Source organism: Sciurus vulgaris (assembly GCF_902686455.1).
Source record: "Sciurus vulgaris genome assembly, chromosome: 2".
Taxonomy (NCBI): Eukaryota; Metazoa; Chordata; class Mammalia; order Rodentia; family Sciuridae; genus Sciurus; species Sciurus vulgaris.
Window position 1 is genome coordinate 115,858,083 of NC_136462.1, and position 27,813 is coordinate 115,885,895.

Genomic DNA, 27,813 nt, shown 5'->3' on the forward strand with positions numbered 1-27,813 from the left:
TACCTGCACAAAAGATTGGGCTAATTCAAAAAACAACCCTCTAATCACATCGTTGGTCTTTCTGGTGACCAGTCTTCAACCTAAGTCATCTCATCTCTTAAGAAACTTAGGTGGGATCTAAGGGACTCATGAATATCAAAGGCATCCCTATTACTTTGGAAATTCCAAGGATTTTGGGTCTCACTCCCAAGAACCAGAGACAAAGGCCAGAGTCTTCATTGCACAACAAAGGTGGATACATATTAAGGATCTTTATGTCTTCTTAAAAATTGACCACCTTCTCATTACATAATATCCTTCATCTCTGATAATATACCTTGTTCCAAAGTCTATTTTTTTCTGATATCAACAGAGCCATTCTAGTATTTTAAAAATTTTAGTTATGCTACAATATTTCTTTTTCTATTCTTTTAGCCAGTCTGCATTCTTACATTTAAAGTGAGTTCCTTATGGACAACCTATAACTCTTGTTTTTAAAAATGCAATTTAATAATCTTTGCCTTTTAATTAGAGTTTCTAGCCCATTAATATTTAACATAATTATTGATATGATTATATTCAAATCTACCATCCTGGTTTTGATTTCTGTTTGTTCCTGCTCTTCTTTTTTCCTTTTCTCTTCTTTTTCTGTGTATTTTATTTTAGGATTAATTTATGTCTTTGTAATACCATTTATCTCTGTTATTTGATTACTAACCATTTTGCTTCATTTTATTATTTTTGTGGTCGCTATTGGGTTTTTTGTTTTTGTTTTTGTTTTTATTTTTACAGACTGCATTTTGATTCATCATACACAAATGGAGTATGTCATTTTGTTTCTATGGTTGTGCATGATGTGGATTCTTACCATTCATGTAATCATATATGTACATAGGGTAATGATGTCTGTGGCTTTAAATATACATTTTTAATTTATTATAATCTATCTTTTTCAAAAACCATTACACTACTTACTGTATAGTATAATCCTTACCATAATATAATTTTCTATTTTCTCCTTTCTTGTCCTTTGTGCTTTGTTGTCATACATTTTACTACTACATTTGTTATAAATCCTACAATACCTTGTTTTATTAATTTGCTTTAAATAGTCAATTATCTTTCAAAAAGAAATTTAAAATAAAAAAAAAAACACCTCTTTTACACTTATACACTTACTTACCTTTTCTGGTTCATTTCATTTTTGTGCATAGTTCCAATTTTCCATCTGGTATAATTTTCCTTCTGCTTGAAAAACTCCCTTTATTATTTCTTGTATTGCAGATCTAAAAAAACACAGATGATAATTCCTTTAGCTTTTTTTTTTCTACAGAAGTCTTTTTCTTACCTTTTGTTTTGTTTGTTTGTTTGTTTTTGTACTGGAGGATTGAACCCAGGAGTGCTTTACCACTGAGCCACATCCCTAGCCCTTTGTATTTTTTATTTTGAGATAGGGTCTCACTAAGTTGCTGAGAACCTTGCTAAATTGCTGAAGCTGACTTTGAACCTCTGATCCTTCTGCCTCAGCTCCCAGGCTGCTGGGATTATGAGTGGGCACGACTGTGCTTGGTCTCACCTTGATTTTTGAACAATATTGTCACCAGTTAAATTTTTTTTCTTTTGTTTCTTTAAAGATGCTTTCCATTGTCTTCTGGCTTGCATAGTTTCTGACAAGGTAACTGTTGTCCTTATCTTTGTTCCTCTTTAGTAATTTTTTCTTCCTTTTACCACATAAGATGCTTTCCCCCTTTATTACTGGTTTTCAGCAATTTTATTACATGACTCTGTGTTTTTGTTTATGTTTCTTGTTCTCAGAGGCTGTTGAACTTCTGGGATCTACAGTTTTCATCAAATTTTGAAATTTGTCAGGCATTTTTTCTTTGTGTTTTTTTTCTTTCTGTTTCTCTTTCCCATTCTTGTCACTTCAATTACTCATCTATTAGACCATTTGATATTATCCTACAGGTGACTGAGAGAGTGTATTTCTTTCCCTGCCCCCACCCCCACTTTCTTTTCGTTTTGGATAGTTTTTATTGCTATGTCTTCATATTGCTATGCCTCTAAGTTCATAGGTCTTTTCTTCTGTAGTGCCTTTTCTGTTATTTCTATTTCAATCAAAATTTGATCAGGTTTTTGAAAATTAGATGTTGGTGTCAAGCTGCTTCTGAAATGTATGTGTAAAATCAGAGGATTTAGAATAGATGTTAATTCTGTTCAATGTATTTTCATTTCTGTTACTATGTTTTTCTTCAGTAGAAGTTCCATTTTATGTCTTCCATTTCTTTCCCCATCATATTTGTTCTGTTTATTTTGTTTTGATATTTTTAAGCATATTTATAATATTTTTTCAACATCTTTGTGTACTAATTTCATCATGTCTGTTATCTCTGGACCCATTTCTAATTCCTAATTTTATCCCATTTTTTTCTTCTCCTTTGTATGTATGCTTATTTTTTTTTTTATTGGATATCAAGCATTGTGAATTTAAAATTTTTTTTTTTTAGATTTTGTGACATTTCTTTTAATAGTACAGTACTTTGTTCTAGTGCACAGTTGAATAATGTAGTACTCTTTTTTTATTTTATTTTAGTTGTCAATGGACCTTTATTTTCTATATATTTTTTAGCTGTAGGTGGACATAATACCTTTATTTCATTTTTATGTGGCGCTGAGGATTGAACCCAAGGCCTCGCTCATGCTAGGTGAGTGCAGGACCACTGAACCACAATCCAAGCCCCATGTAGGACTCTTTTAAGACTCTCTCTTAGCTTTTGTTAGAGTGGGTCCAGAGCAGGATTTTGTATATTTAGTCCTAGAACTAAGATGATACACTTCTGAGGACTCTACCTTGTGCTCTGTATATTGCAAAGATCTCTCCACTCTTTCTTGGTGGGAACACAAATTCCCAGCTCTGCTTGAATACTAGGTGTTATTCTTCCTCGTGTTTTCTGGTAATTTTCTTTCACACATGTACAGATTAGCACTCAAAGACTCAGAGGAAACTTTATGCAGATTTCCAGTGAGTGTGCTGCGTCCTGCCTTCTTTCTTTTTTTCCAGGGTCCCTTTTCCTTCCCTTATCTTCTCCTTCCTTCTCTCCATCCCTCCCTTCCAAAGTCTCTCCTTTCTTTCTTTCTTTCCCCTCTTCTTTTCTACAGTTCCCTTTTCCAGTATGGTCTCTAGCAAATTCTAGCTGACTTGGTCTCCCTGCACTCCAATTTCTGTCTCTTCACTAAGACTAGTGCCAGGCAATGTAGGACTTGTTTCATTTGTTTCCTGGCACTGACAAATATCTGTCATTGGCTGGAAACCATTGCCTCATATATTTTGTACATATCCCTAACTATACAAGGTGGGAGGGTAAATATGGATCTTTTTACTCCAACACAAACTTTCAGCGTACATGATCCATTAGTCAAGGCCAAAGTAAATTAACACATATGTTTATTGAGGACGGGGGCTTAGCTTCTTTCCTGGTGAGGTGGCAGGCAGAATGTGGAGTTCCAAGGCAATGCAGGGGGTCTTTAACAGTTTGGTCCCTTTTATATTTTTATCAGAAACAAATGTTTGAATATCCTCCCCCTGCCCTTACCTGCTCTGGTCTCCAAGTGTTGTATCCTACAATTTTTACTAAGTGTTTACTGTCATCATTTCTAACTATGAAAAAATGTTTCTCTAGGTCATAATACTGTCTCCATGGTGCTTTGTGAAACACAGACGTTTTGTCCTGTGTTCTAAAGTAAATCTTCTAGATTCATTATTTGCTGTTTTGTTTTTCTTGCGTAACAGCATAGAAAGATGAATATCTTTAGATATGTTTCTAACTTTAAGAGAATTGGTGTGAGTTTTTAGAGTAGTTGAGTTCCTGGGAACTGGATCTCATGTGGCTTTTTAATTATCACAAGTTGTCATGAGTGAATTCAAATTCCTTTGATAGGCACAGTTTAAAAGTTCAAGTAAACAAACACAGTTTTCTACAAGGAACAGTCAAACAGATGTAGCTTACTATAACAAACATTCAAAGCTTTAAAGTTCACGTCAGCAGTCTCTGGGAGATAACTGTTAAACCTTGGAATATTGCAGGAAGGTTCCTTGCCCTTTCTTGTAAATAACAATTACAGCAAATATTTATAGAGCATTGACTTCATCCTCAATGTTTTTACATACATTAATTCAGTACAAACTCAATTTTGTGATGACAAGCTAGAGGAAAGATTTGGATTTAATATAAATCTTCTAGTTACTGGTACATAAATATTTGCTGTTTGCTTCTCCCTGATCTGTGTAAACAAAGGGTAAACTGAAGTTTTGCATCCTCAAAACCACTTGAGTCAACGACTTTATTACATCAAATATCTTTCAAGATTTCTCATTAATTGCTATTAATTGCTGAAATTTGTGGCTTCTAATTTTTAGTTATATGTCAAAGTCTGAATGAAAGAAATTGTGGTTTATCATTTTGAACTTCTATAGCTTAAGCATTATTCACTCTGAGTCTTTTTCCTTGATGATTTTAGAACTTTGGGCATATCCTTAACTGCTTTGCCTCAGTTTCCTCATGTGGAAAATAAGGATACTATTAGTACCCGCTCATAGGATTGTCATGAGGATCAAGTGACATGTCACCCATAGAGCCCTTAGAACAGTAACTGGAACTTAATAGATACTCAATAAATTTAGTACTAGTAGAAGCATTGGTAATGTCCCTGACCAGCGTCTGAGGAGGTCCCTCCAAGGGAGCAATGAGATCACAAGTTGGCCTGAGTAGGTTCTTGACTTAAATCACTGAAAAGAATTTCAGAACACGTAAAAGCAAGCAACAGCAAAGATTTATTGAAAGACATCAAATCAAAGTATACACACCCCAGAGGCAGAGTGTGGGCACCTCTGGCCTCTCAGAGAAGACAGTACTGTGCCCAGGTCTGAGTATCTCTCTATAGGACTTTCCCATGTAACAGAAGAAAAGACAGATTTATAGGCAAGCTTTTGTGAAAATCAAATCCCATGTTCATCCTTTGATATTGTGGTTCAGAATGTTTCTTCTTGGTTAGGCAGTCTAGTCATAAATCAGTACAGGTCTTTGAATCTGATGGAATTTAGATCAATTATGTTTTCATTCTAATTGATCTAAGCATATGCTGGAGGTTTTCTTCATCTAACTACAGAGACAAGCATGTCTGGTCATGCTCATTCCCCATCTCCAACTTGGATCCCTTGATCCCTTGGATCCCTTCCAGAAGGGGGAAGATCCATCTTCTATAGCTTCTTTAAGCTGGAGAAGGCCTTTGTCTCCTACCTCATCAGGGATTAAAAGTCTCTGCTTGTCCGATGTTGTGGGGGCAAGGGGAGAGATTATGGTTTAGCAGAGGAGACAGACTGGGACCCATAGAGTGTTCATCATCTTTAAGTGAAACTGAGTCATCCTAGAAGATATGAAATTTACAAGAAGGTTAAAAACACAAAGGCCAAATTGAATATAATCTGGTGCCTATCACTAATAAGAGAGCTGTGTGGACAGGAAGCTAGGCATATCATATACAAGAGACGTGTCTTGAGTAGCTCTTTTTCCTCTTGAATAAGATTTGGAGGTTTTCTAGTGACTCACAAGTGAAGGAGACATCTTCTGAATGGGTCTGAAGGGCTATTTTCAGATAAAGGCAAATCCTGTAGGGTCTCAACAGGACCAGGTTTAATTCTGAAAAGTGTGTCCCTATAATTTAATGTCCCTATAATCTAACTGCTATGAGGGTGCTTAAAAGAACCTGAAAAGAGTTCTTTCATTTGTAAGGAGGTGATCCAGTGAGGAATCTTTTTTAGAATCAGAAAATCTTGAGTGGAAAATTAAGCTTTTAAATTTCTTAAGTCAAGAGTCTTGTAAAATTATTTGACCTTAGGGATCTCATCAACACTAGCCACAACACAAGTCTGATTAGAAAGAGGCCCAGAAAGTTTGAGAAAGGCAGAGAATTGAGCTCTTTCATCCAAAAGGGAGTTCATACATTTACCTGCCATGTCAAGAGTCATCAAGTCTCTTCTGAAATGATGACTAGCTAATCAAAGGGGTTTTGAGAGACTCAGGCATCCTCAGTACCCCACGCAGCCGTAATGGGAGCAGATGGCCTCCCCTCCCTTCAGAGGTGAGGACAATCTGGTCTCCAGTAATTTCCCTCTTTATAGAGGGGTGGACCTCACCTGGGGAAGGTCTGGCTGTACTGCCCAGGCCCTTTGCAATGGTAGCAGCCTCTAGGTCTTGAGTTATTTTTCCTTCTTTTACATGGAGCCTTTGGGCATGTAAGGGGCAGACTGTTGCCCAATACTAAGGCAAGTAATTGGGTTTGTTCCCTTACCTGTTGTTCCCTCCAAGACTTTTTCGTCTCTTTCATTTTTTCCCTGTTATGAAAACCCCGAAGGCCAAATTTAAAAGTTGGTTGATAGGGTTCTGAGGGTTCATAGTCTGCTTTTTAAATTTTCTTCCATTGTTTGGAGCAGACTGGATAATAAAATAAGCCCTCAGGACAATCTGTTCCTCATGAGAATTTGGATCAATATTGGTGTACTTTTTCAAGGTCTCGGCAAGCCTATTTAAGAGCAAGGCAGGATTCTTACCCTTTTCCTGAGTAACTTCCTGGATTTTATCACAATTTATTGGTTTACTCATGTGCTTTCTCATGCCTTCTATTAAACAAGGAATCATATGGTGGTGTCTTTTAAGATATGCACTTTGAGTCTGATAATGCCAATTATTAATTTATAACCCAAAGGTGAATTTATAGGGATAGATGTTGAATTACCCATATTATAACATATCCTAAGTATTTTTTAATACTTAAAATCTTCTGGTGTAAATCTAAAGGAAAAGAGAAAGAAATAAAGAAAAGACTCCGCTATACTTAAAACACTTTGGGTTTCCTGCTAGTTTATCTGCTGTGGCCATCTGCAGGGTAGAGGGCATCCATATCTCCTGGAGGCAACTTCTCTTCAGGCAATCCTGAAGACCCATGAGTACACAGAAAATACTGTCTCATTACCAAGAGCACACAGGGAGAGCTGCGTCTCTTTATAATAATTATGAAAGGCGAAGTTAGATAACACAGCAATTGAGTCTTCAGATTTTTATGAAAGGTAACTAATTTCCCTAAAAATAGAAATGAGTGGGTTGGGGATGTAGCTTAGTGGTGGAACACTTGCACAGCATGCATGAAGCTCTGGGTTCAATTCCCCTCAACAGTAACACACACACACATGCACACACACACGCACACGCACACGCACACACTCACACAAAGAACAGAAATGACACAAAATCCTTGTAAAAAGTTTTTTCAGAGTATGTGGGTGTAATGAACAAAACAAAATATGTCTGAGAAGAGCTGTTGCTGATTTAAGAAGAGGGGCAGTGACTTAATCAATTAAATGATGCCAACAGAAAACTTTCCCAGAAATAATCAGACACTAGACAAGGGGACCATTTCCATTTAAAGCTGTATCTGTAAGGGACTAAAAATCTTCATAGCTTCATATTCCAGGTGCTGTTCTAAGAGAAAAGTGCAGAGAAGGGTCTGGGTGGGTGATCCAAGTGGAAAACTGAGAAGGCGTCTCTATTAAGAAAGTAAGATCCATTTGCGAAGGCTTACAGGGAGGGTTAAATATGAGTTCGCACTGCAAACAGAAGGAAGAGGGAGGAGGAAAAGGCAAGAGGTTAGAAACAACTCATCCAGGTTATAGGGGAAAGAACGTCAAAGTAAGTGAGCCAGAGGAGGGGCCGTTGTGTGCTTTGAATCCAAAATGTGCAACTGTATAGAGTTCGCTTTTCTGACGAGTTGGTCCAGAATCCGCTCACTCTGACAGGGTCTCAGGAATTTTCTTCTAAGGAAACAAGGAAAATGGCTTAGAACATCAGTGGATCAGGCCTTATATTGATGTCCCTCCTCTCCCCAACAGCCTCCTCAGTCCCATCTGACCCAGGATGGGACAGTTCCCTGTGTGGCTGATGCATGTCTTTGGGGCATTCCCCTGACACCTTTGTCCAATTTGGTTTTGTCCCATGTTTCTATTGGTGCACTGCAGTTGTACATAATGGTGGGATTCACTGTTACATATTCATACCTGAACACAATATAACAATATAATTTGAGCAATATCACTCCCCAGTGTTTCCCCTTGGCTTCCCCTCCTGCTCCCCTTGGTCCCTTTCCTCTGCTCTACTGATCTACCTTTGATTTCATGTGGTTCCACCCCACCTTTCTTTCCCTTTTTCTTCCCTCATGAGAGGAAACATACAACCCTTGACTTTCTAAATTTGGCTTCTTTGCTTAACATAACGTTTTCAGATTCCATCCATTTTTTCTGCAAATAATATAACTTCATCCTTTGTTTCTGAATAAACTCCATTGTGTGTATATCCCACACTTTCTTTATTCATTTATCCATTAATGGACACCTAGACTGGTTCTATAGTTTGGCTATTGTAAACTGTGTTGCTATAAACATGAACATGAATGTGTCATTGACGTATGTTGACTTTAATGTTTTAGAAAAATTACCAAGGAGTGATAAAGCAGGATCATATGGTGGTTCCACGCCAAGTCTTTAGAAGAACCTCTGTACTGAGTTTCATGGTGGTTGTACTAATTTACAATTCCACATCAGTGTGTGAGCGTTCTTTTTCCCCATATCCTCTCCAGCATTTATTATTGTTTTCATTCTCAACTGCCATTTTAACTGGAGTGAGATGAAATCTTGGTGTAGTTTTTTTTTTTTCTTCCTATTATCATGGAGTATTATTTTATTTGCATTTTTCTTCATTTTTCCTTTGCTTAAGTCTTCTTTTGGCCTACTTCCTCTTTTTTTTTTTCATTTTCATTTTCATTTTCATTTTTTATTGTAAACAAATGGGATACATGTTGTTTCTCTGTTTGTACATGGAGTAAAGGCATATCATTTGTGTAATCATAAATTTACATAGGGTAATGTTTTTTGACTCATTCTGTTATTTTTTCCCTTCCCCCCCACCCCTCTCACCCCTCTTTTCCCTCTGTACAGTGCTTCCTTCCTCCATTCCTGCCCGCCTCCCTAACCCTAACTCTAACCCTAACACTAACCCCTCCCACCCCCCATTATGTGTCATCATCCACTTATCAGCGAGATCATTCGTCCTTTGGTTTTTTGAGATTGGCTTATCTCACTTAGCATGATATTCTCCAATTTCATCCATTTGCCTGCAAATGCCATAATTATCATTCTTTATGGCTGAGTAATATTCCATTGCATATATATACCACGGTTTCTTTATCCATTCATCAATTGAAGGGCATCTAGTTTGGTTCCACAATCTGGCTATTGTGAATTGAGCAGCTATGAACATTGATGTGGCTGTATCTCTGTAGTATGCTGATTTTAAGTCCTTTGGGTATAGGCCAAGGAGTGGGATAGCTGGGTCAAATGGCGGGTCCATTCCAAGTTTTCTAAGGAATCTCCACACTGCTTTCCCGAGTGGCTGCACTAATTTGCAGCCCCACTAGCAATGTATGAGTGTACCTTTCTCCCCACATCCTCGCCAACACCTGTTGTTGCTTGTATTCTTGATGATCGCCATTCTAATTGGGGTGAGATGAAATCTTAGGGTGGTTTTGATTTGCATTTCTCTTATTACTACAGATGTTGAACATTTTTTCATATATCTGTTGATTGCTTGTACATCTTCTTCTGTGAAGTGTCCGTTCATTTCCTTAGCCCATTTGTTGATTGGGTTATTTGCATTCTTGGTGTAGAGTTTTTTGAGTTCTTTATAGATTCTGGAGATTAGTGCTCTATCTGAAGTATGATTGGCAAAGATTTTCTCCCACTCTGTAGGCTCTCTCTTTGCATTGCTGATAGTTTCCTTTGCTGAGAGAAAGCTTTTTAGTTTGAATCTATCCCAGTTATTGATTCTTGCTTTTACTTCTTGTGCTATGGGAGTCCTGTTGAGGAAGTCTGGTCCTAAGCAGACATGTTGAAGATCTGGACCTACTTTTTCTTCTATAATCTGAAGGGTCTCTGGTCTGATTCCGAGGCCCTTAATCCATTCTGAGTTGAGTTTTGTGCAGGGTGAGAGATAGGGGTTTAGTTTCATTCTGTTGCATATGGATTTCCAATTCTCCCAGCACCATTTGTTGAAGAGGCTATCTTTTCTCCATTGCATATTTTTGGCACCTTTGTCTAGTATGAGAAAATTGTATTTATTTGGGTCTGTGTCCGTGTCCTCTATTCTGTACCACTGATCTACCTTTCTATTTTGGTACCAATACCATGCCGTTTTTGTTACTATTGCTGTGTAGTAGAGTTGAAGATCTGGTATTGCGATACCCCCTGCTTCGCTCTTTCTGCTGAGGATTGCTTTAGCTATTCTGGGTTTCTTATTCTTCCAGATGAATTTCATAATTGCTTGCTCATTTCTGTAAGGTACGTCATTGGGATTTTAATTGGAATTGCATTGAATCTGTATAGCACTTTTGGTAGTATGGCCATTTTGACAATATTAATTCTTCCTATCCAAGAACATGGGGGATCTTTCCATCTTCTAAGGTTTTCTTTAATTTCTTTCTTTAGTGTTCTGTAGTTCTCATTGTAGAGGTCTTTCACCTCTTTTGTGAGATTGATTCCCAAGTATTTTATTTTTTTTGAGGCTATTGTGAATGGGGTAGTTTTCCTAATTATTCTTTCCAAAGATTCATCACTGATGTATAAAAATGCATTAGATTTATGTGCATTGATCTTATATCCCGCTACCTTACTGAATTCACTTATGAGTTCTAAAAGTTTTCTGGTGGAATTTCCTGGTTCCTCTAAGTATATAATCATATCATCAGCAAATAGGGATAGTTTGAGTTCTTCTTTTCCTATTCGTATCCCTTTAATTTCTTTGGTTTGTCTAATTGCTCTGGCTAGAGTTTCAAGGACAATATTGAATAGAAGTGGTGAAAGAGGGCATCCCTGCCTTGTTCCAGTTTTTAGGGGGAATGCTTTCAGTTTTTCACCATTTAGAATGATATTAGCCATGGGCTTAGCATAGATGGCCTTTACAATGTTAAGGAATGTTCCCACTATCCCTATTTTTTCTAGTGTTTTGAGCATGAAGGGGTGCTGTATTTTATCAAATGCTTTTTCTGCATCTATTGAAATAATCATGTGATTCTTGACTTTAAGTCTATTGATATGGTGAATTACATTTATTGATTTCCTGATGTTGAACCAACCTTGCATCCCTGGGATGAAACCCACTTGATCATGGTGCACTATCTTTTTAATATGTTTTTGTATGCGATTTGCTAAAATTTTGTTGAGAATTTTTGCGTCCATGTTCATTAAGGATATTGGTCTGAAATTTTCTTTCCTTGATGTGTCTCTGTCTGGTTTAGGTATCAGGGTGATATTGGCTTCATAGAATGAGCTTGGGAGGGTTCCCTCCTCTTCTATTTTATGGAATACTTTGAGAAGTATTGGAATGAGCTCTTCTTTAAAGGTTTTGTAGAACTCGGCTGAGAACCCATCTGGTCCTGGACTTTTCTTTGTTGGTAGGCTTTTGATGACTTCTTCTATTTCATTACTTGAAATTGGTCTATTTAAATGGTGTATGTCCTCCTCGTTCAGTTTAGGCAATTCATATGTCTCTAGAAACCTGTTGATGTCTTCGAAATTTTCTATTTTGTTGGAGTATAGATTTTCAAAATAGCTTCTAATTATGTTTTGTATTTCAATCGTGTCTGTTGTGATATTTCCTTGTTCATTCCGAATTTTAGTGATTTGGGTTTTCTCTCGTCTTCTCTTTGTTAGTGTGGCTAAAGGTTTTTCAATTTTGTTTATTTTTTTCGAAGAACCAACTATTTATTTTGTCAATTTTTTGTATTGTTTCTTTTGTTTCAATTTCATTGATTTCAGCTCTGAGTTTAACTATTTCCTGTCTTCCACTACTTTTGGTGCTGGTCTGTTCTTCTTTTTCTAGGGCTTTGAGCTGTAGTGTTAGGTCATTTATTTTTTGAGTTTTATTTCTTTTATTGAATGCGCTCCATGAAATAAATTTTCCTCTAAGTACTGCTTTCATAGTGTCCCAGAGATTTTGATATGATGTTTCTTTGTTCTCATTTACCTCTAAGAATTTTTTAATTTCCTTCCTAATATCTTCTGTTATCCATTCATCATATAATAGCATATTGATTAATCTCCAGGTGTTGGAGTAGTTTCTGTTTTTTACTCTTTCATTTATTTCTAATTTCAATCCATTATGATCTGATAGAATACAAGGTAGTATCTCTATCTTCTTGTATTTGCTAACATTAGCTTTGTGGCATAATATATGGTCTATTTTAGAGAAGGATCCATGTGCTGCTGAGAAGAAAGTGTATTCGCTCTTGGTTGGATGGTATATTCTATAAATCTGTTAAGTCTAAATTATTGATTGTGTTATTGAGATCTATGGTTTCTTTGTTCAATTTTTGTTTGGAAGATCTGTCCAGTGGTGAGAGAGGCGTGTTAAAATCACCTAGTATTATTGTGTTATGGTCTATTTGGTTTCTGAAATTGAGAAGGATTTGTTTAACATACATGGATGAGCCACTGTTTGGGGCATAGATGTTTATGATTGTTATGTCTTGCTGATTTATGCTTCCCTTAAGCAGTATGAAATGTCCTTTATCCCTTCTGACTAACTTTGGCTTGAAGTCCACATTATCTGAAATGAGGATGGATACCCCAGCTTTTTTGCTGAGTCCATGTGCATGGTATGTTTTTCCCCATCCTTTCACCTTTAGTCTGGATATCTCTTTCTGTGAGGTGAATCTCTTGCAGGCAACTTATTGTTGGATCTTTCTTTTTAATCCGATCTGCCAGTCTATGTCTTTTGATTGATGAATTCAGGCCATTAACATTCAGGGTTATTATTGAGATATGATTTGTATTCCCAGTCATTTGGTTCATTTATTTTATTTTATTTATTTATTTATTTATTGACACAACTTGGTTCCTCCTTTGTTTGACAATTCTTTTAGGATAATTCCTCCCTTTGCTGATTTGCTTCTTTGTTTTTCATCTCTTCCTCATGGAATATTTTGCTGAGAATGTTCTGTAATGCTGGCTTTCTTTTTGTACATTCTTTTAGCTTTTGTTTATCATGGAAGGAATTTATTTCATCGTCAAATTCAAAGGTAAGTTTTGCTGGGTATAAGATTCTTGGTTGGCATTCATTTTCTTTCAGGGCTTGAAAAATGTTGTTCCAGGCCCTTCTAGCTTTTAGGGTCTGGATTGAAAAATCTGCTGATATCCGTATTGGTTTCCCCCGAATGTAATTTGGTTCTTTTCTCTCACAGCCTTTACAATTCTGTCTTTATTTTGTATGTTAGGTATTTTCATTATAATGTGCCTTGGTGTGGGTCTGTTGTAATTTTGTTTTTGGAGTCCTATAAGCCTCTTGAACTTGATTTTCCATTTCATTCTTCAGATTTGGGAAATTTTCTGATATTATTTCATTAAATAGGTTGTTCATTCCTTTGGTTTGTGTCTCTAAGCCTTCCTCAATCCCAGTAATTCTTAAATTTGGCCTTTTCCTGATATCCCATAGTTCTTGGAGATTCTGTTCATGATTTCTTACCATCTTCTCTGTTTGTTCAACTTTGTTTTCAAGGTTAAATATTTTGTCTTCAATATCTGAGGTTCTGTCTTCCAGGTGTTCTATCCTATTGGTTATGCTTTCTATGGAGTTCTTAATTTGGTTTATTGTTTCCTTCATTTCAAGGATTTCTGTTTGTTTGTTTTTTCAATATCTCTAACTCTTTATTGAAATGATATTTTGCTTCCTGTATTTGCTCTTTTAACTGTTGATTGGTGCAATCATTCAATGCCTGCATTTGCTCTTTCATCTCATCATTCAATACCTGCATTTGCTCTTTCATCTCATCGTTTGCTTCCCTGATCATTTTAATTATGTACATTCTGAACTCCTGTTCTCATTTGGTTCTGTTTCTCATTTGCTTAGCTACTCTTCAAGTGAAATTTGTTGTCTTGTCAGCTCTGGAGTTTGTTTTTGCTTCTTCTGTGTGAAGTATTTCTTTTAAGTATTTTCTGTAGTGCTGGCTTAATAGTCATGAATTCTTTAAGTTTCTGCTTAAATTGCAAAGTTTTTATTTCTCTTTTTATTCTGAAGGATAGCTTTTCTGGATAAGGAATATTGGTTGTCAGTTATTTTCTTTCAGGGATTGGAATACATAATTCTAAGCCTATTTGTATTTTAGAGTTTGTGCTGAGAAATCAGATATAATTCTGATTGACTTGCCTCTAAATGTGACCTGATGTCTTTCTCTTGAGGCTTTTAAAATTTTATCCTTATTCTTTACCTTAGGCATTTTAATTATAATGTGTCATGGAGAGGTTCTTTTTTGATCTTGTCTATTTGGGGTTCTGAATGCTTCCTGTATCAGGATATTCACCTCATTTTCAAATTTTGGAAACTTTTCTGTTGTTATTTTCATGAATGGATTATCCTTGCAATTAGCCTCTAACAATCCTCTTCAATTCCAGTGATTCTTAAATTGTTCACTTGGTGTTGTCCAAGTTTTCTTGTATATTTTGGTCATGGTAACTTATTTGTTCTCTTTAATACTGTTTGAATGTTCAAGGTTGATCAGTTTGTCTTCCAGCTCTGAGATTCTGTCTACCCTATTAGAAAGATTTCAACTGAACATTTTATTTAATTTATTGTGGCTTTCATTTCCAAAATTTTTGTTCTTAATCTCTAGCTACTTATTGAATTTCTCCTTCATATCCTATACTGACTTCCTTAATTCATTCTTTTTTTTCTGTGTTCTGTTGGAATTCATTAAACAGTTTTATAATCATTGTTTGAATTATTTATCTGATATTTCATTCACCTCAATATCTGGAGTAAGTTGCTAGCAAATTATGAACTTTAGGAGGCTTTTTGTTACCTTAATTTTTTTCGTATTTCTTGTTTTCCTGTGTTGGGCTTTATGCATCTGTTGATATGGATTTCTGTCCCAAGCTCATGTGTGGGCCTTTATAGGGCACTGCTTTCCCTTGCCCAAGTGTCCCAGAGTAATCTAGATTAGGTATGATAGCCACACCTTTTGTGTCAATTCTCTCTATTTTTGCTTCAGGAGTAGATGTCCATGAGTGGGACCTGAGGCCTTGCCACCCACCACCATGTAGTCATTTCTACATAGAGTCTGGTTCTTACTTTGTGTTTTGCCTCTTCTTTTTTTTTTTTTTTTTTTTTTTGGTTTTTAAAATTCATATTGTTTAACTTTATATCATCTTTTTTAAAAATTTATTTAAATTTTAATGTACTGATATGAATTAAAGTCTGAAACATTGATCTCTTATCTATCAAGATAATTTTCTTATATCTGTTAGGTTTTATTACTTAGGGAAGTAAGTCTTTTTTATTTACATTTTTTTTATTTTTACAGACTGCATTTTGATTCATTGTACACAAATGGGGTACAACTTTTCATTTCTATGGTTGTACACAATGTAGATTCACATCATTCTTGTAATCATATATATACATAGGGTAATACTGTCTCTCTCATTCTACTATCTTTCCTTCCCCAACCCCCTCCCACCCCATTTTCCTCTACACCATCCAACATTCCTTCATTTTTCTCTTCCGTCCACCACCCCTCTTGTTATATATTGTCATGCATTTATCAGAGAAAACATTTGGCCTTTGGTTTTTTGGGCTTGGCCTATTTCACTTAGCATGATATTTTCCAACTTCATCCATTTTCCAGCAAATGCCATAATTTTAAATCTTCTTTATGGCTGAGTAATATTCCATTGTGTATATTCCACGGTTTCTTTATCCATTCATTATTTGAAGGGCATCTTGGTTGGGTTCACAATCTAGCTATTGTTTTATGTGTTTATCTCCATACTGCTCCATACTACTTTCCAGAGTGGCTGCACCAATTTGCAACTCCACCAGCAATGTATGAGTGTGCCTTTTTCCCCACATCCACACCAACACTTCTTATTGCTTATTTTCTTGTTAATAGCCATTCTAATTAGAATTATATGAAATCTTAGGTGGTTTTAATTTGCATTTCTCTGATTATTAGAGATGATGAGCACTTTTTCATATATTTGTTAAACACCTGTATATCTTCTTCTGTGAAGTGGCCTCTTCTTTGTAATCAAAGAAAAGAAATTTGATTGTGATTAATTTGTGTGTGGAGCAAGGTGAATTCTCTCTTGACTGTTCAGCAGCAGAATCTATACCCTGTGAATTTGTAGTGTCCCTGTAAATTACAAGCACATCACAGAAAAGGGGGGAAACAATCAACAGTAACAACTGAATCAAACAATATACAGCATTAAAATAAATACCTGGTACCTATTGTGACCTCTACAACACTAATTTTCACAAAAGTAGAAAATGATGGGAAGCAATTGCCAACAACAAAAATAATAAAGAGCCATGAACTAGATCTTGCATTAAAGTAAACAATGTCAACAATTCATACACAGTACTAGTAGCTGCAAACAAAAACAATGGTAGAACAAGGGTTACATAAAGCAAATAGTTCTAAAAGGTGGTAAAATGAAATTTGTTAAGAAAAAGTAAAATAGGATAGGAAGGTAAAAGAAAGTTTAGAATGTTCAGAATGTGAACAGGGAACGCAAAAGAGGTGCAGCAAGTAATGACTACAAAGAAGGAAGAAAAAAATAAATAAATAAAATAAAGTACCACTTAAAAAAATTTAAACATAAGAACAGAATTATTAATATACAAATTCCAGTGTAGTAATCCAAATGGGTATGTATTAATGTAGCATATTACTTTAGATATGGTTTAGTAATCTTTAATAAAATCCCTTATAAAAGATTTTAAAAAAAGGAGAAAAAAATAGAAAAAACAGTGAAGATAGGGAGCAAGAGAATTTGGTAGAAGGAGAGGAAGAGAACGAAAAGAAACAAGCAAACAAAAGAAAACCAAAATAAACAAACAAAATCCCCTAACCCTCAAAAGACAAGGAAAAGTAGCTAAAAATCATTAAAAATGCTAAAAATGAGAAAAAAATATGTATTTGTATGTCTATTCACAAACCAATCAGCACAGTAAGAACACCCCCTCCCCCCAAAAGGGAAAAAAAGATTCTTAATGAAAAACAAAAGAAGGGTCTCCACTAAGGTGGTCAAAACTGTCAATGAGGATGGACAGACACTCCGTCTGCCCCATTGGCCTTTCCATTTTTCCCTCAGGGTGCTGAGAAGGTACACACCTGTTTTCTTGAATCCTGAGCCATGAAGCAGCTGGAAATGCAGTCTTCCTCTAATCTACCGTCTTCAATCCTCCAGAGAATATCCCAATTTGTTTTTGGTCAAAGGGAATTTAGGTTTGCAGAGAATGCCATGCAACCAAAAGGCAAAAACTAAAAGGAAAGGAAAGGAAAGTTAGTGCCTTGATTTATAGTCCCTTTACAGTCACTAAAAGAATGTCACCAGAAAGGGATCCAAGGAAGTCCCTCCAAGGGAGCAGTAGAATCTCAACTAGGGCTGAGTGGGTCGTTGACCTTCACCATTGTCAAAAGCAAGGCACAAACAAATATTTATTAAAAGACAGCAAAACAAAGGTATACACACCCCAAAGCCAGGGTGCAGATAACCTTTACTTCTCAGAAAAGAGAAGACGGTGATGTACCCTGGGCTGGGCTCTCTCACTATATATAGGACTTTCTCTATATGACGGAAGAAAAGTGCAGGTGTGCAGGCAAGGCTTCGTTGTGAAAGTCAAATCTCATGTTCATCATTTGATATTTGTGGTTCAGAATGTTTCTTCCTGGTTAAGCAGTGTAGTCATAAATCAATGTAGGTCTTTGAATCTGGTCATATTTAAATCGATTATGTTTTCATTATGATTGATCTGGTATAAGTATATGCTGGAGGTTTTGTTCATCTAAAGAGACAAGCATGGCTGTTCATGCTCATAGATTAGGTCTTCCTCTACTAAAGGTCTCTTTCTCTCCCTGGTCATCCACCTCAGTAATTATAGATGCTCAATAATAGTAGTAGAATCAGCCAAGCGTAGTGATACACATCTGTAATCCCAGCAACTTGGGCTGAGACAAGAAGTTTGAGGCCAGCTTCAGCAACCTACCAAGACCCTGTCTCAAAATAAAAAATTAAAAAGGGCTGGGGAGATGCAGAGCTGGGAAAAAGAAGGCAGAAGAGTGTAGGCAGAGCCAGAGCTGGAGCCAGAGCCAGGCAAAAAAGCTGAGCACAGACCCATGCAGGGGGCCTGGCAAGCCCTCTTGTGACCCATGCCGGGGGGAGAGGCAGAGAGTGACTCCTCACATTCAGCCCCAGCAGTCAAACTCTAGTCTGGCCTGCTAATCAGGGCCTGAGAGCAGACCCAAGGCAGGCTTTGCTCAGCCTGACAAGGGCTGGTCCTTTGGGAGGCACCTTCAACAGCAGGCCCAGGGGGCCACCATGTCTGAGAACTCCACAACCATTCCTGCAGCCAAACCCAAGTGGGCCAGGCCTCCTGAAGTCCACAGACCACCCCACATGCTCAGACACAGTGTGGCCGCCGTCCAAGCCAAGAAGAACCACTCTGGCTCCTGGTGCCAATCTGTCCATCCAGAGGTATATCAAGAGCCACTACAAGGTAGATGAGAACTCTGACTCCCAGACCAAGTTGCCCAGCAAGCGCCTGGTGACCTCCAGAGTCCTCAAGCACACCAAAGGGGTGGGTGCCTCAGGTTCCTTCTATTTGGCCAAAAGCGATGACCCCAGAGGTCAGTGACCTTCAGGAAGACCAAGAAGGAAGTCAAGAAGGTGGCCACACCAAAGAAGGCATTCAGACCCGAGGAGGCTGTGTCCCAAGCCCCAAGCAAGAAGCCCAAAGTCACCCACGTCATGAAGGCCAAGAGGAAGCCAGCTGCCACACCAAGAAGCCAGAAAGCCCAGGGTTCAAAGCCATACCAGTCAGGGCATCCAAGTCCAAGAAAGCCAAATCAGTGAATCCTAAAGCCAACTCTGGTGCCAAGAGGGCCAGCCAAGACAAGAGTGCCAAAAGGTGACAATGAAGCCTTTTCCTGTGGACATGCCTTCCTCTTCATTTGCTAAAAATACTTTTCTCCTTTCTTCTTTCTCCATCTTTATCTGCAACTCTTTGCCCCATCTATTGGGACTTGATATGAGACAGAATTTGGATTCCTTGGAAACCGTGGGATGATTCCGTTTCCTTAACCTGTTGTGCAGGGACAGCGACAGCGATCTCATCTGTGTAATGACGAGGGTGTGATCGTATTTTGTTTTGTTGATTTGCTGGTGATCTTACACGGGGCCAGGGATTTGGGTGGGCTGGTGTCTGTCGGGTGGTTCGTTTGCTGTGAAGAAGAACAGGCAAGGCTGTTTGTCCTGGCTAGATGAGGGGCAGCCCGGGAACTGTGAGGGTGGTAGGAGTGTCCTTCAGTCATGGGCCCCGTTTGAGAGGTTCAGAACCTTTGGCGGTGGGAAAGGGAGGCAGCTGCGAGCAGCAGCAGCAGGAGAGAGCAAAACCGTCCCGGGCTGACCTCCCGATGGGGAGTAGTGGTGGTCTAGGCCCGTCTCCTCTCACTTCCTTGGTCTGCCCTGTGGTCTCTCTGTTGTCTTAGGGAAGGGGAGTGCATCCAAGTGACAGCTGGTTGGAAGAAACCGAAGCTTCTCCTGTCAGCTAGGAACTAGCTGCTGGGGGTGTCTTTGTGACTTCAGCCAAGTCTCCTGTAAACTGGAAACTAGGGGAAGGGTGGGGAGTTGGTCAGCCAGGTGCCTCATTTGGGTTTTTCCACATAATCGATAAATTGTATCCTAAGAGGACTTTTTGTTGTTTTTCTTTCTGTACAAGACATGCTTTGCTTGGTCTGTGGGGCTCCAGCCCCACCGTGAGTCACTTAAAAACCTCCCGACCTCTCTTTACTGCTGAGTCTTTTTTGAGGAGTGGTAGACGGGGAGGAAGAAGACCGTAAGACATGCTGCAGCACGTCTGGAGTCTGCTAAGCAGTTTGGAGAGCTAGGCCTGTGTGCTTGTGTGTGTGTGGATGTGTGCCTGTCTAGGGCCAGTCCTTAACGTTTCACACCAGGAGCTGGGAGATAAGAACAGTAAAGTTTTTTTCTTATTTTTAATGAAATAGAACTTCACACATTTGCATATCTCCCTGCCTTTTTTTAAAACAAGTGTTATTTGACCCAGGAAAAAAATTGCTGTCGTTGTCATTTTAAAACTTTAAAATAAAATTGGAAAAGGGGAGGAAAAAGGATGGGGATGTAGCTCAGTGGGAAATGCCCCTGAGTTCAATCACTACCTCAAAAAAATCAGAAGTCTTTCATGGCTAAATAATGAACGATGCAATTAGCGGTTATGCCATAAATAATTTGACCAAGCTCCTGTTACTAAACCTTTCACTTATTCCTAATTCTCCACTCTCATAAATAAATCTAAAATGAATGGATTTGTGCACATAGGTTTTTTCCTTCCTTTAGGTGATTTATTAGGAAGCGGGAAGACAAACACAGCTGCTTGGAGGGACGCGAGCCCCCAGGGCACCCCCACAGCTCCTTTTCCCTTTAGGCCATGAAGTCTCCTCTCCACTCTCCCCCCCTGGGGCACAGTGACTCTGAGGCCAGTGTAGGAAGGGCCAGGGTCCTCTCAGTGGGCCACCCCTTAGAATGCATCTCCCTCCCTTGAAGGCCACCCAGCACTACTCAGAGTCAAGTGACATGTGACACAAACGTGTCATGCCTCCTAGGCCTGCTTCCATTTTGACAGCGACAGAGACCTTAAGCATTTGAAAGCTGGGCTCATGGTGGCACATGGAACAACAGAGCGAGTTGGTATGGTAGGACTCTTCAGTGGAGGCATAGGGTGGGGAGGGGACGGATGGGGTGACTATCAGCTCTCGGGGCCCCGTCACCCTGGCCTGAATGAGGCACAGCTCTAGCAGTGCTCACCATCTTTTCCTCATGATGGCACACGCAGAGAAAACGGTAACATTGTGTCACAACCCAGTAAACGAGAAGCTGCTTGAACGCAGAGGTGCCCACCTGGGAGCTCCAGTTGCCCGAGGCCCCAGCAAACCACGTCTCCGTGCCCTGGACCCTTCAGCACAGCAGAGCGGCTGTGCTGGTCTAATGGGCCTCCCGATGCCAGTCCACTCCCCTTCAGTCCCCCGACACCACTGCCAGAGAGCTGTTTCACCAGGTGGCGCTCCGCTCAGGTGCCCTCGAGCTTCCGCCAGTTCCCAGCGGAGCATTCAAGACCCTTCACCCTCTGGCCTCTGCGTCTCTGGTCCCACCTCCTCTGCTCCAGCCAGCCAGTCCCACTTGTCCCCCAAATTTCACGTTTGCTCCAGCCCCTCGTTCTTTGCTCATGCAAGTCCCCTTAGGACGACTTCCTTTTACCTCCCTTCTGAGCCTCGCCCCTCTCCCAAGACCTAACCAGTGGTGCCCCTCCCCGGAGCAGCTCCGTCAGCCCAGTCCTTCCCTGGACACGAGTAGCACTTTCCATCTGAGCTGTTCACTCGACCCTTGATCCTTTGGCCTAAGTCACCTTTTCATGTGGGCATGACTTGTGTCCCCAGGCAGACTGAGGGCAGACGGTGAGCGGTGCGACCACGTGAGCTCTGGAGCCCAAGGACCGTTCTGGGAGTCATTTCCCTCCTATAAATGTAAGGTCTAGTCCTTAGGGTGGTTGTGAGGCTCACACGAGGCCTTGGACATAAATTAACTGTGTTCGCCGTGCGTGTACAGGCCCAGCTCCAGTAGTGGGCCGTCTTTTCTCTCTACAGCATCACTCACGAGGCGAATCCTGGGCAAACATGGTTGGCTGAAGGTGTGAATTCCCACACCTCTTGGTGTTCCTCAAGCCCCAGGGTGAAGTCGTGGCCAGCATCCTGTCCCCAACATGGGTGCTAGCCCTTGGGCCCCAGCCTCTTCTCTCACCCGCAGACCGCTTCCTGGAGCTGCACATGTACATGACTTCTGTGCTGGGCAAGAATGACATGAAGGCCATTGGCCTGCAGATGGCCCTCGACCTCCTAGCCAAGAAGGAGAACAAGGACTCTATTATGGGTCTCCAGACACGTACCCAGCCTGGGCGGCCCGACTGGAGCCAGGTAAAGGCTAGCTGGAACCCCACCGCCTGCAGGGGCCAGTGAGGCTGAGAGTCTGAGACAGCAGAAGGGGGATCAGGGTTAAGCTGCCGGGGCAAAGTATGAGGTTAGCATCCAGAGTTCAGATGAGGTCTCGGGGCGGGAAGGGTAGCCAGGCGACCCTCGTTCTGCTCCATCCCTAGTTTGCTTTGTGCCATTCTTAGCCTGTCTCCCCATCTGGTTAAGAGGAAGTTGGTCTGCCTGCCCTCCAAGGCTTCTCGGGTCTTAAGTCCTATGAACCAAAGCCAGAACAACCAAGAGGTCAGAGTCCTGGGGAAGTATTAAGTCTTATCCTATCCTGTCATAAATGGGGGAAACTGAGGCCCATAGATGAGAAGTAGTTCGTGATCTTTTCACTTTACTTCTCAGACTGGTTTTATTATTATTGTTATAATGTTACATGTTAGTATATTTAATAATTATTTTTTTCCCTGAAAAATTGGGGCACAGTCTTTGCAGGTGGTGGTCCACACAGTACGGCTTCTAAACCTTCTGTAGACTTGCACCAGGTCATGAGGGCTGAGGGGCAGTACGTGAGAGGGGGTGTCAGAGGGGACTTTCTTCAAAAGGCAGTTTATAAACAGAATTTTGGGTGCAAAAGGGTCCTTACTGTGGGAAAATAACTGACTTCAAGAAAGAGGCATCTAGATCATGGCACACGGCCAGCACAGGGTTCAGTGTGCCCAGGGGCTCCTGCAGCAGCGGGCACAGCGTCTCATTGTGTGCCAACTATGCATCACTTTTAGCGTGTTCCTCCCACAGAAGTGGGTTCTTGAGCGGAGGGCCTGGGTCTTACTTGATTCTAGCCCCTGCCCCTGCCTGGGTTTCTGGGCCATGTTACAAGTTGAATCCTGAGTGAATGGCCGAGTGCTGGGCCCCACCCTGAAGCCCAGCCGCTGTGCCAGGGAGTTCCTCAACCTTCTGTGTAGAACGGGCTGCTCCTTGCTGTCTCCAGGTGGGTGCAGCACCCCTCCTTCTGTTCTCTTCGACCCTCTGACTCCAGGTGTTCCAGAAAGTGGCCGCTGCAAAGAAGGGCAAGGTGCAGGTCTTCTTCTGCGGTTCCCCAGCTCTGGCCAAGGTTCTGAAGTGCCACTGTGAGCAGTTTGGCTTCAGGTTCTTCCAAGAGAACTTCTAGCTACAGCTCTCTGCGCTCTGCCCCTCATCCACTCTGCGACTGGCTTTGTCACATGGGTGACATGGGCTGCCCTCATGTGGGCCAGCCTCAGACCACCGGTCCAACAGGACAAAGCCCAGGGACCACTGCATCCTGGTCAACACAGAGGAGGACCCAAAGGGGCAGACTGCAGCACCCAAGTCTGCTGTGCATTCTGGGATTGCATGAGGCTGAGGAGATGAGGCTGGAGGCTGGAGTGATGAGGAAGGGAGGGGCCTCCAGGGCAACTGCTCCTCCAAAAGTCTTCTGAGGGAGACTTCTGCCTCCCATAGTGGTCCCCAGCCTATCTACTCAGCCCTCTCACTTGGGAGATCTTCCCCTCACATCCTATGATGCAATTTTCAGACTACAGAAAGTTAAAAGGACTGTGCAGTGGACAGTGTGACCCACCTTCTGACTCCTTGGTTACCATTTTGCTGCGTTTTCTTTACCATGTCTGACCCATCAGTCTCTCCCTTTACCCATCCACCAATGCATCTCCTTTCATTGATGCATTTCAAAGTAAGATACAGATATTGACATACTTCGTCACTCAAAGAAACTTAAGATGTAGATTCCTTGGTCCCTCTCCCAGAAGTTCTGATCTGGAAGGTCTGGGAATGAAACCTGGAACGTGTCTCTTCCCTAGAATCCAGTCCCACGGGGAGAGTTGGATGGAGTATTTCCCTACCTCTCTGAATCTTTGTCTCGCCCCTCACTCCCTCTCCCCTCCTCCCTCTCCTGGTGTGTGCCTCAGGGCCTCTCCTTGCTGCACGTGCCAGCCCCTCTCTTCTCTCGGACCACTGATCAGTACAGAGGGAAGATGGAGACATCTTCTTGTATGTCTGTGGGATCACGAGGGGCCGTGTGCCTGGGAATGAAGCGGAGCCATCCCAGCTCTGTGGCCCTGGCAACCGCTCCATGTCTGTTTCTTCCTCTGTAAAATGAGCTGATGACATCTCCAGGTCACAGTTTTGTTGAGGGTGAAGGTGGACTGGGAGTGAGCCTGGCTGGAGACCTTTGCTGGGGCCTTTTCGCCAGGTCATGCTGGATCACGAGCAAGCTCGGGCAGGCACCCGACTGATGGACCAATCGCAGACCTAGGCTCTGCCATCCTGAGGCCACACACGCTTGGAACCCACTTCCTTCTGCACAGTCCGCTCCAGCCTTCTGCATCAGGCCTGGGAAGGCTGGAAGGAAACCCTGTCCCTCTCTGGGGCTCAGAAGCCTTTGAAGGAGGGCGGCCTGACTTGGGACTGGAGTGTGTAGAGGATGTACCAAAATCATTTGAAATCTTGGCAGCGTCACTCTAGCACAGGATTTCACACACACACACACATACACACACACACACATCACCGTTTTACACTTTGTCCTGTCTCAGAACACACTTGAGCTGTAGTTCTCAGTGATTTGCTCTCTTAGAGCAAATTTCCACCTGGCACAAACACATAGATGCACACAGCCAGCTGTTTGAGTAGATTTCAAAAAAAAATTTTTAAGGCAGTGGTGGGAGAAGATGGAGGATCTTAAACAAGATTCTAAACTCAGCCCTGACCGTGTGCCCGAGTCCTGTATTCTCTCCAGCCAGACTCCAGTTGCCCGCGAGAGGGCGCTGCAGAACCGGAGATCTGTGGTGAGGGCCTGTTGCACAGGAAAGCGAGCCTGGTTCCTGCGGGTGAGGGAACCACAGGAAGGAACAGGAAGGACCCCACCCCACTGCGAAGCTCCCCTCTGGAGACAACGCTTCCAGCTCAGTCCCAGGCAGCACAGTGAAGTCAGCAGAGGTTCATTTTCAAGATCAGTTTCTGCCACTGCTGGCACCTCACTCTGCCCCTGCCTCCCTCACCCCCACCACCCACCTCCTCCTGTTCCCAAGGTCCAGTTCCGTGCTTCCCTCTTTTCTCCTCCCAACAGAAGGTCCATCTGCAAGGTTGAGTGGAGTTGAACAGGTCTGACTTGCGGACAGCTCGTACATAGGTCCAGGCTCTGCCCTCAGCGGACATGTGAACTTAGGTGGCAAGAACAAATACACAAGTGGCCAGCATGCTGAGCGTGTCCACCTGAATGTTTCGCAGGTGTCCAGATGGGATGTTGTCAACAAGAAACAAATGCATCCTTACAGCCGACTGACTTCTCTTCTTTCAGCCAGATGTTGGCGATGCCGTAGACACATCTGGGCCCAAGACAGATAAGGCTGATAAGACAAGAGAAGAGAGAGGGAGCATCAGCTAACTGCCCACAAAGGGAGAGTTACCCAGGGTGCACCTGACCTCCTCCATCAAGCTCAGAGCTCCCCGAGGTCGGGCCTGTGGCCCCCAAATCTAGCACTAGGGAGGAAGAATGGCTGGAACTGGATGTCAGTTCCCACCAGGGCAAGGGATGGCTGAAATGGGATTGTTTTCTGCATCTAAGCGTCATTGTAATTTGGGGAACAAAAGTGCAAACACAAGCTGGCTGAATGACTTTGCCAGTGCTGTTCTGCTCTGACGACAGCCCTGACAGCGACAGCAGGTTTTAGAGAAACAAATGATTAACTGAGCCCGCCCCACCCTGCCCAGCACAAGTGCAGTCTATTAATACACTGAGAACCCAGGGCATTCGTGGGCGGGGAGGGTGACACGGGCCATATTGCAAAGTGTCACTAACCTTGTAGACAAGGTCCAGTGTGGTTATATGTGCACAGTGGAAAAGTCACGGCTTTCTGGAAGTCAGGGCACCAATTTCTACATTTGCTTCTGCCACAGGCTGCTGTGTGACTTTGGATATATCATTTGGCCTCTCTGAGCTCTCACTTTCTCATCTATGAAATGAACACATTAAGGACACATGTGTTTAAATGCTTGTACATGCATGGTCATTTCTAAAAGGGTACACAAAAATATGTTTATCTCTTTGCTCTATGGCATAGGAATGGAGAGACAGGAAGAAAAGGATCTTGGTTTTTGATTTTCGTTTTGTTTTATTTTGCTCTTTACCCCTCTACAAAGTTTGAGGATTTATGATAAGGGTGTATTGTTTTATATTTTAAAAAGAAACCCCAAATAGAATGTCATATAAAAGAAAAAAGCACCAAGAATTTGATCTGATCCTATTCATACAATGAAAAATAAATAATGTATGTGTATCATGTGGGAATAAATAGAAATGCACAGGAAGAGTGTTGGAAAGACACAGCAGAGTCCCAGTGGGAACTGTGGAGAGTGTGTGAAGTTCCCCCGACCTGGCTCACGTATTTGTATATTACCCATATAATGTTCCCAGTGTATAATTTTTACACCAGACACTTCATATATAACTCATGTGTTACTGTACTTTTTTTTTTTACCTATGTACTCATGTATGGGTTTTGTAGTTTTTTATTAGAATAAAACAAAAGGCAGAGTTTGCCTGCAATGTCATCTACGAGCTCCAATGTTAAATCTCAAGTGGAAGCATTTCAGTTATCTGCCAAGGGACGGTCCCTGTAGCTGAGGGCCTGTCCCTGGACACAGTGCCCTTATTCACTATGCAAAGCTGCCAGCCCTAAATGGTCTAAGTATGAAAACAAAAGACCCCATGAAGGCCTGAGGCTGTTTCAGAGGGAGGAAGAGGCCAGGGCATCCGGCTTCACCAGGTCCAGACCCCTGGGGTTCGGCCTGCCCTAAACAAATACCCACGCCAGCCAACCTCCCTGACACATTGATTATGATCTGTCTTTACAATATGATGACTCTCTCTCCTTTTGAAAATAAGATTAATTCAGACATTTATTTTATGTGAAAATCCATCCCAGGGGGGCAAATACTCAAGAAGAAGAGTAGAGATGACTGAAAGGAGACTTGATTCTCAGGGAAGTTTCCAGCCTCCCAGCCAGTCAGCAGGCACTCACCCGGGCTGCCCCATCCTACCCAGGGACAAACAGCACCATCTTTAAATATCTAGTTGGTGAGCATAGCCTGCTAGAGAAAGGAGAAGGAAGAGAGAGGGAGGGAGGGAGGGAAGGAAAGGCGAATTTTATTGTACCAGGGAGAAACGGTGCACTTTGGGGAGAAAAAAAAAATTATCTGAATCACCCGACTGTGGCTGGATAATATAGATTAAACTTGTCTTTAAATATAGAACATTCGAAGGAAATGAATGCCTTGTCTTTGTCGCCAGTGACTAGAATTGCACCACCACCTGCCAGGTTCTTGCAGTGTCTCCACTGATCGGGTCCTGGTTCAGCTGGTGGCCCCAGTGGTACCCCTGACTCCTCTCTTCTCCCGGATCCTCCTCCTTCAGTCAGTCACCAAGCCCTGTCAATGTGGGTGCTAAGTGCTCCGCAGACCTATTCCCTCCCTCTTGGTCCTACCTTGGCTTGCTCCTGCCTTGGTGGGTCCTTAACTGGTTTTGGCTTGGAATGTGGCTGCAGCCTACCAGATGGGCCCCTGTCTCCAGCTGCTTCCAGCTCTTATCTCTGCTACACTATGGTGGGTCTGATCACACATCGTCCTGTTGGTGGCTCACTTCCTGTGGTCATACAG

General features: G+C 41.5%; 1 protein-coding gene and 1 pseudogene across 2 annotated transcripts in view; both read left to right on the top strand.

Annotated features, from left to right (window-relative positions):
- NOX5 (NADPH oxidase 5) overlaps positions 1 to 23,290 on the top strand; it is a gene marked incomplete at its 3' end in the record, with an annotated part of 49,275 nt that extends 25,985 nt beyond the window's left edge. Inside the window, 2 exon segments of the mRNA XM_079129700.1 lie at positions 21,953 to 22,119; positions 23,159 to 23,290. Coding sequence (XP_078985826.1) covers positions 21,953 to 22,119; positions 23,159 to 23,290 — 299 coding nt within the window.
- On the top strand, positions 18,455 to 19,047 carry LOC306653703 (histone H1.0-like; annotated as a pseudogene). Its single transcript has one exon. The product of its transcript is annotated as a histone H1.0-like (transcript).
- Positions 23,291 to 27,813: the final 4,523 nt, after the last annotated feature.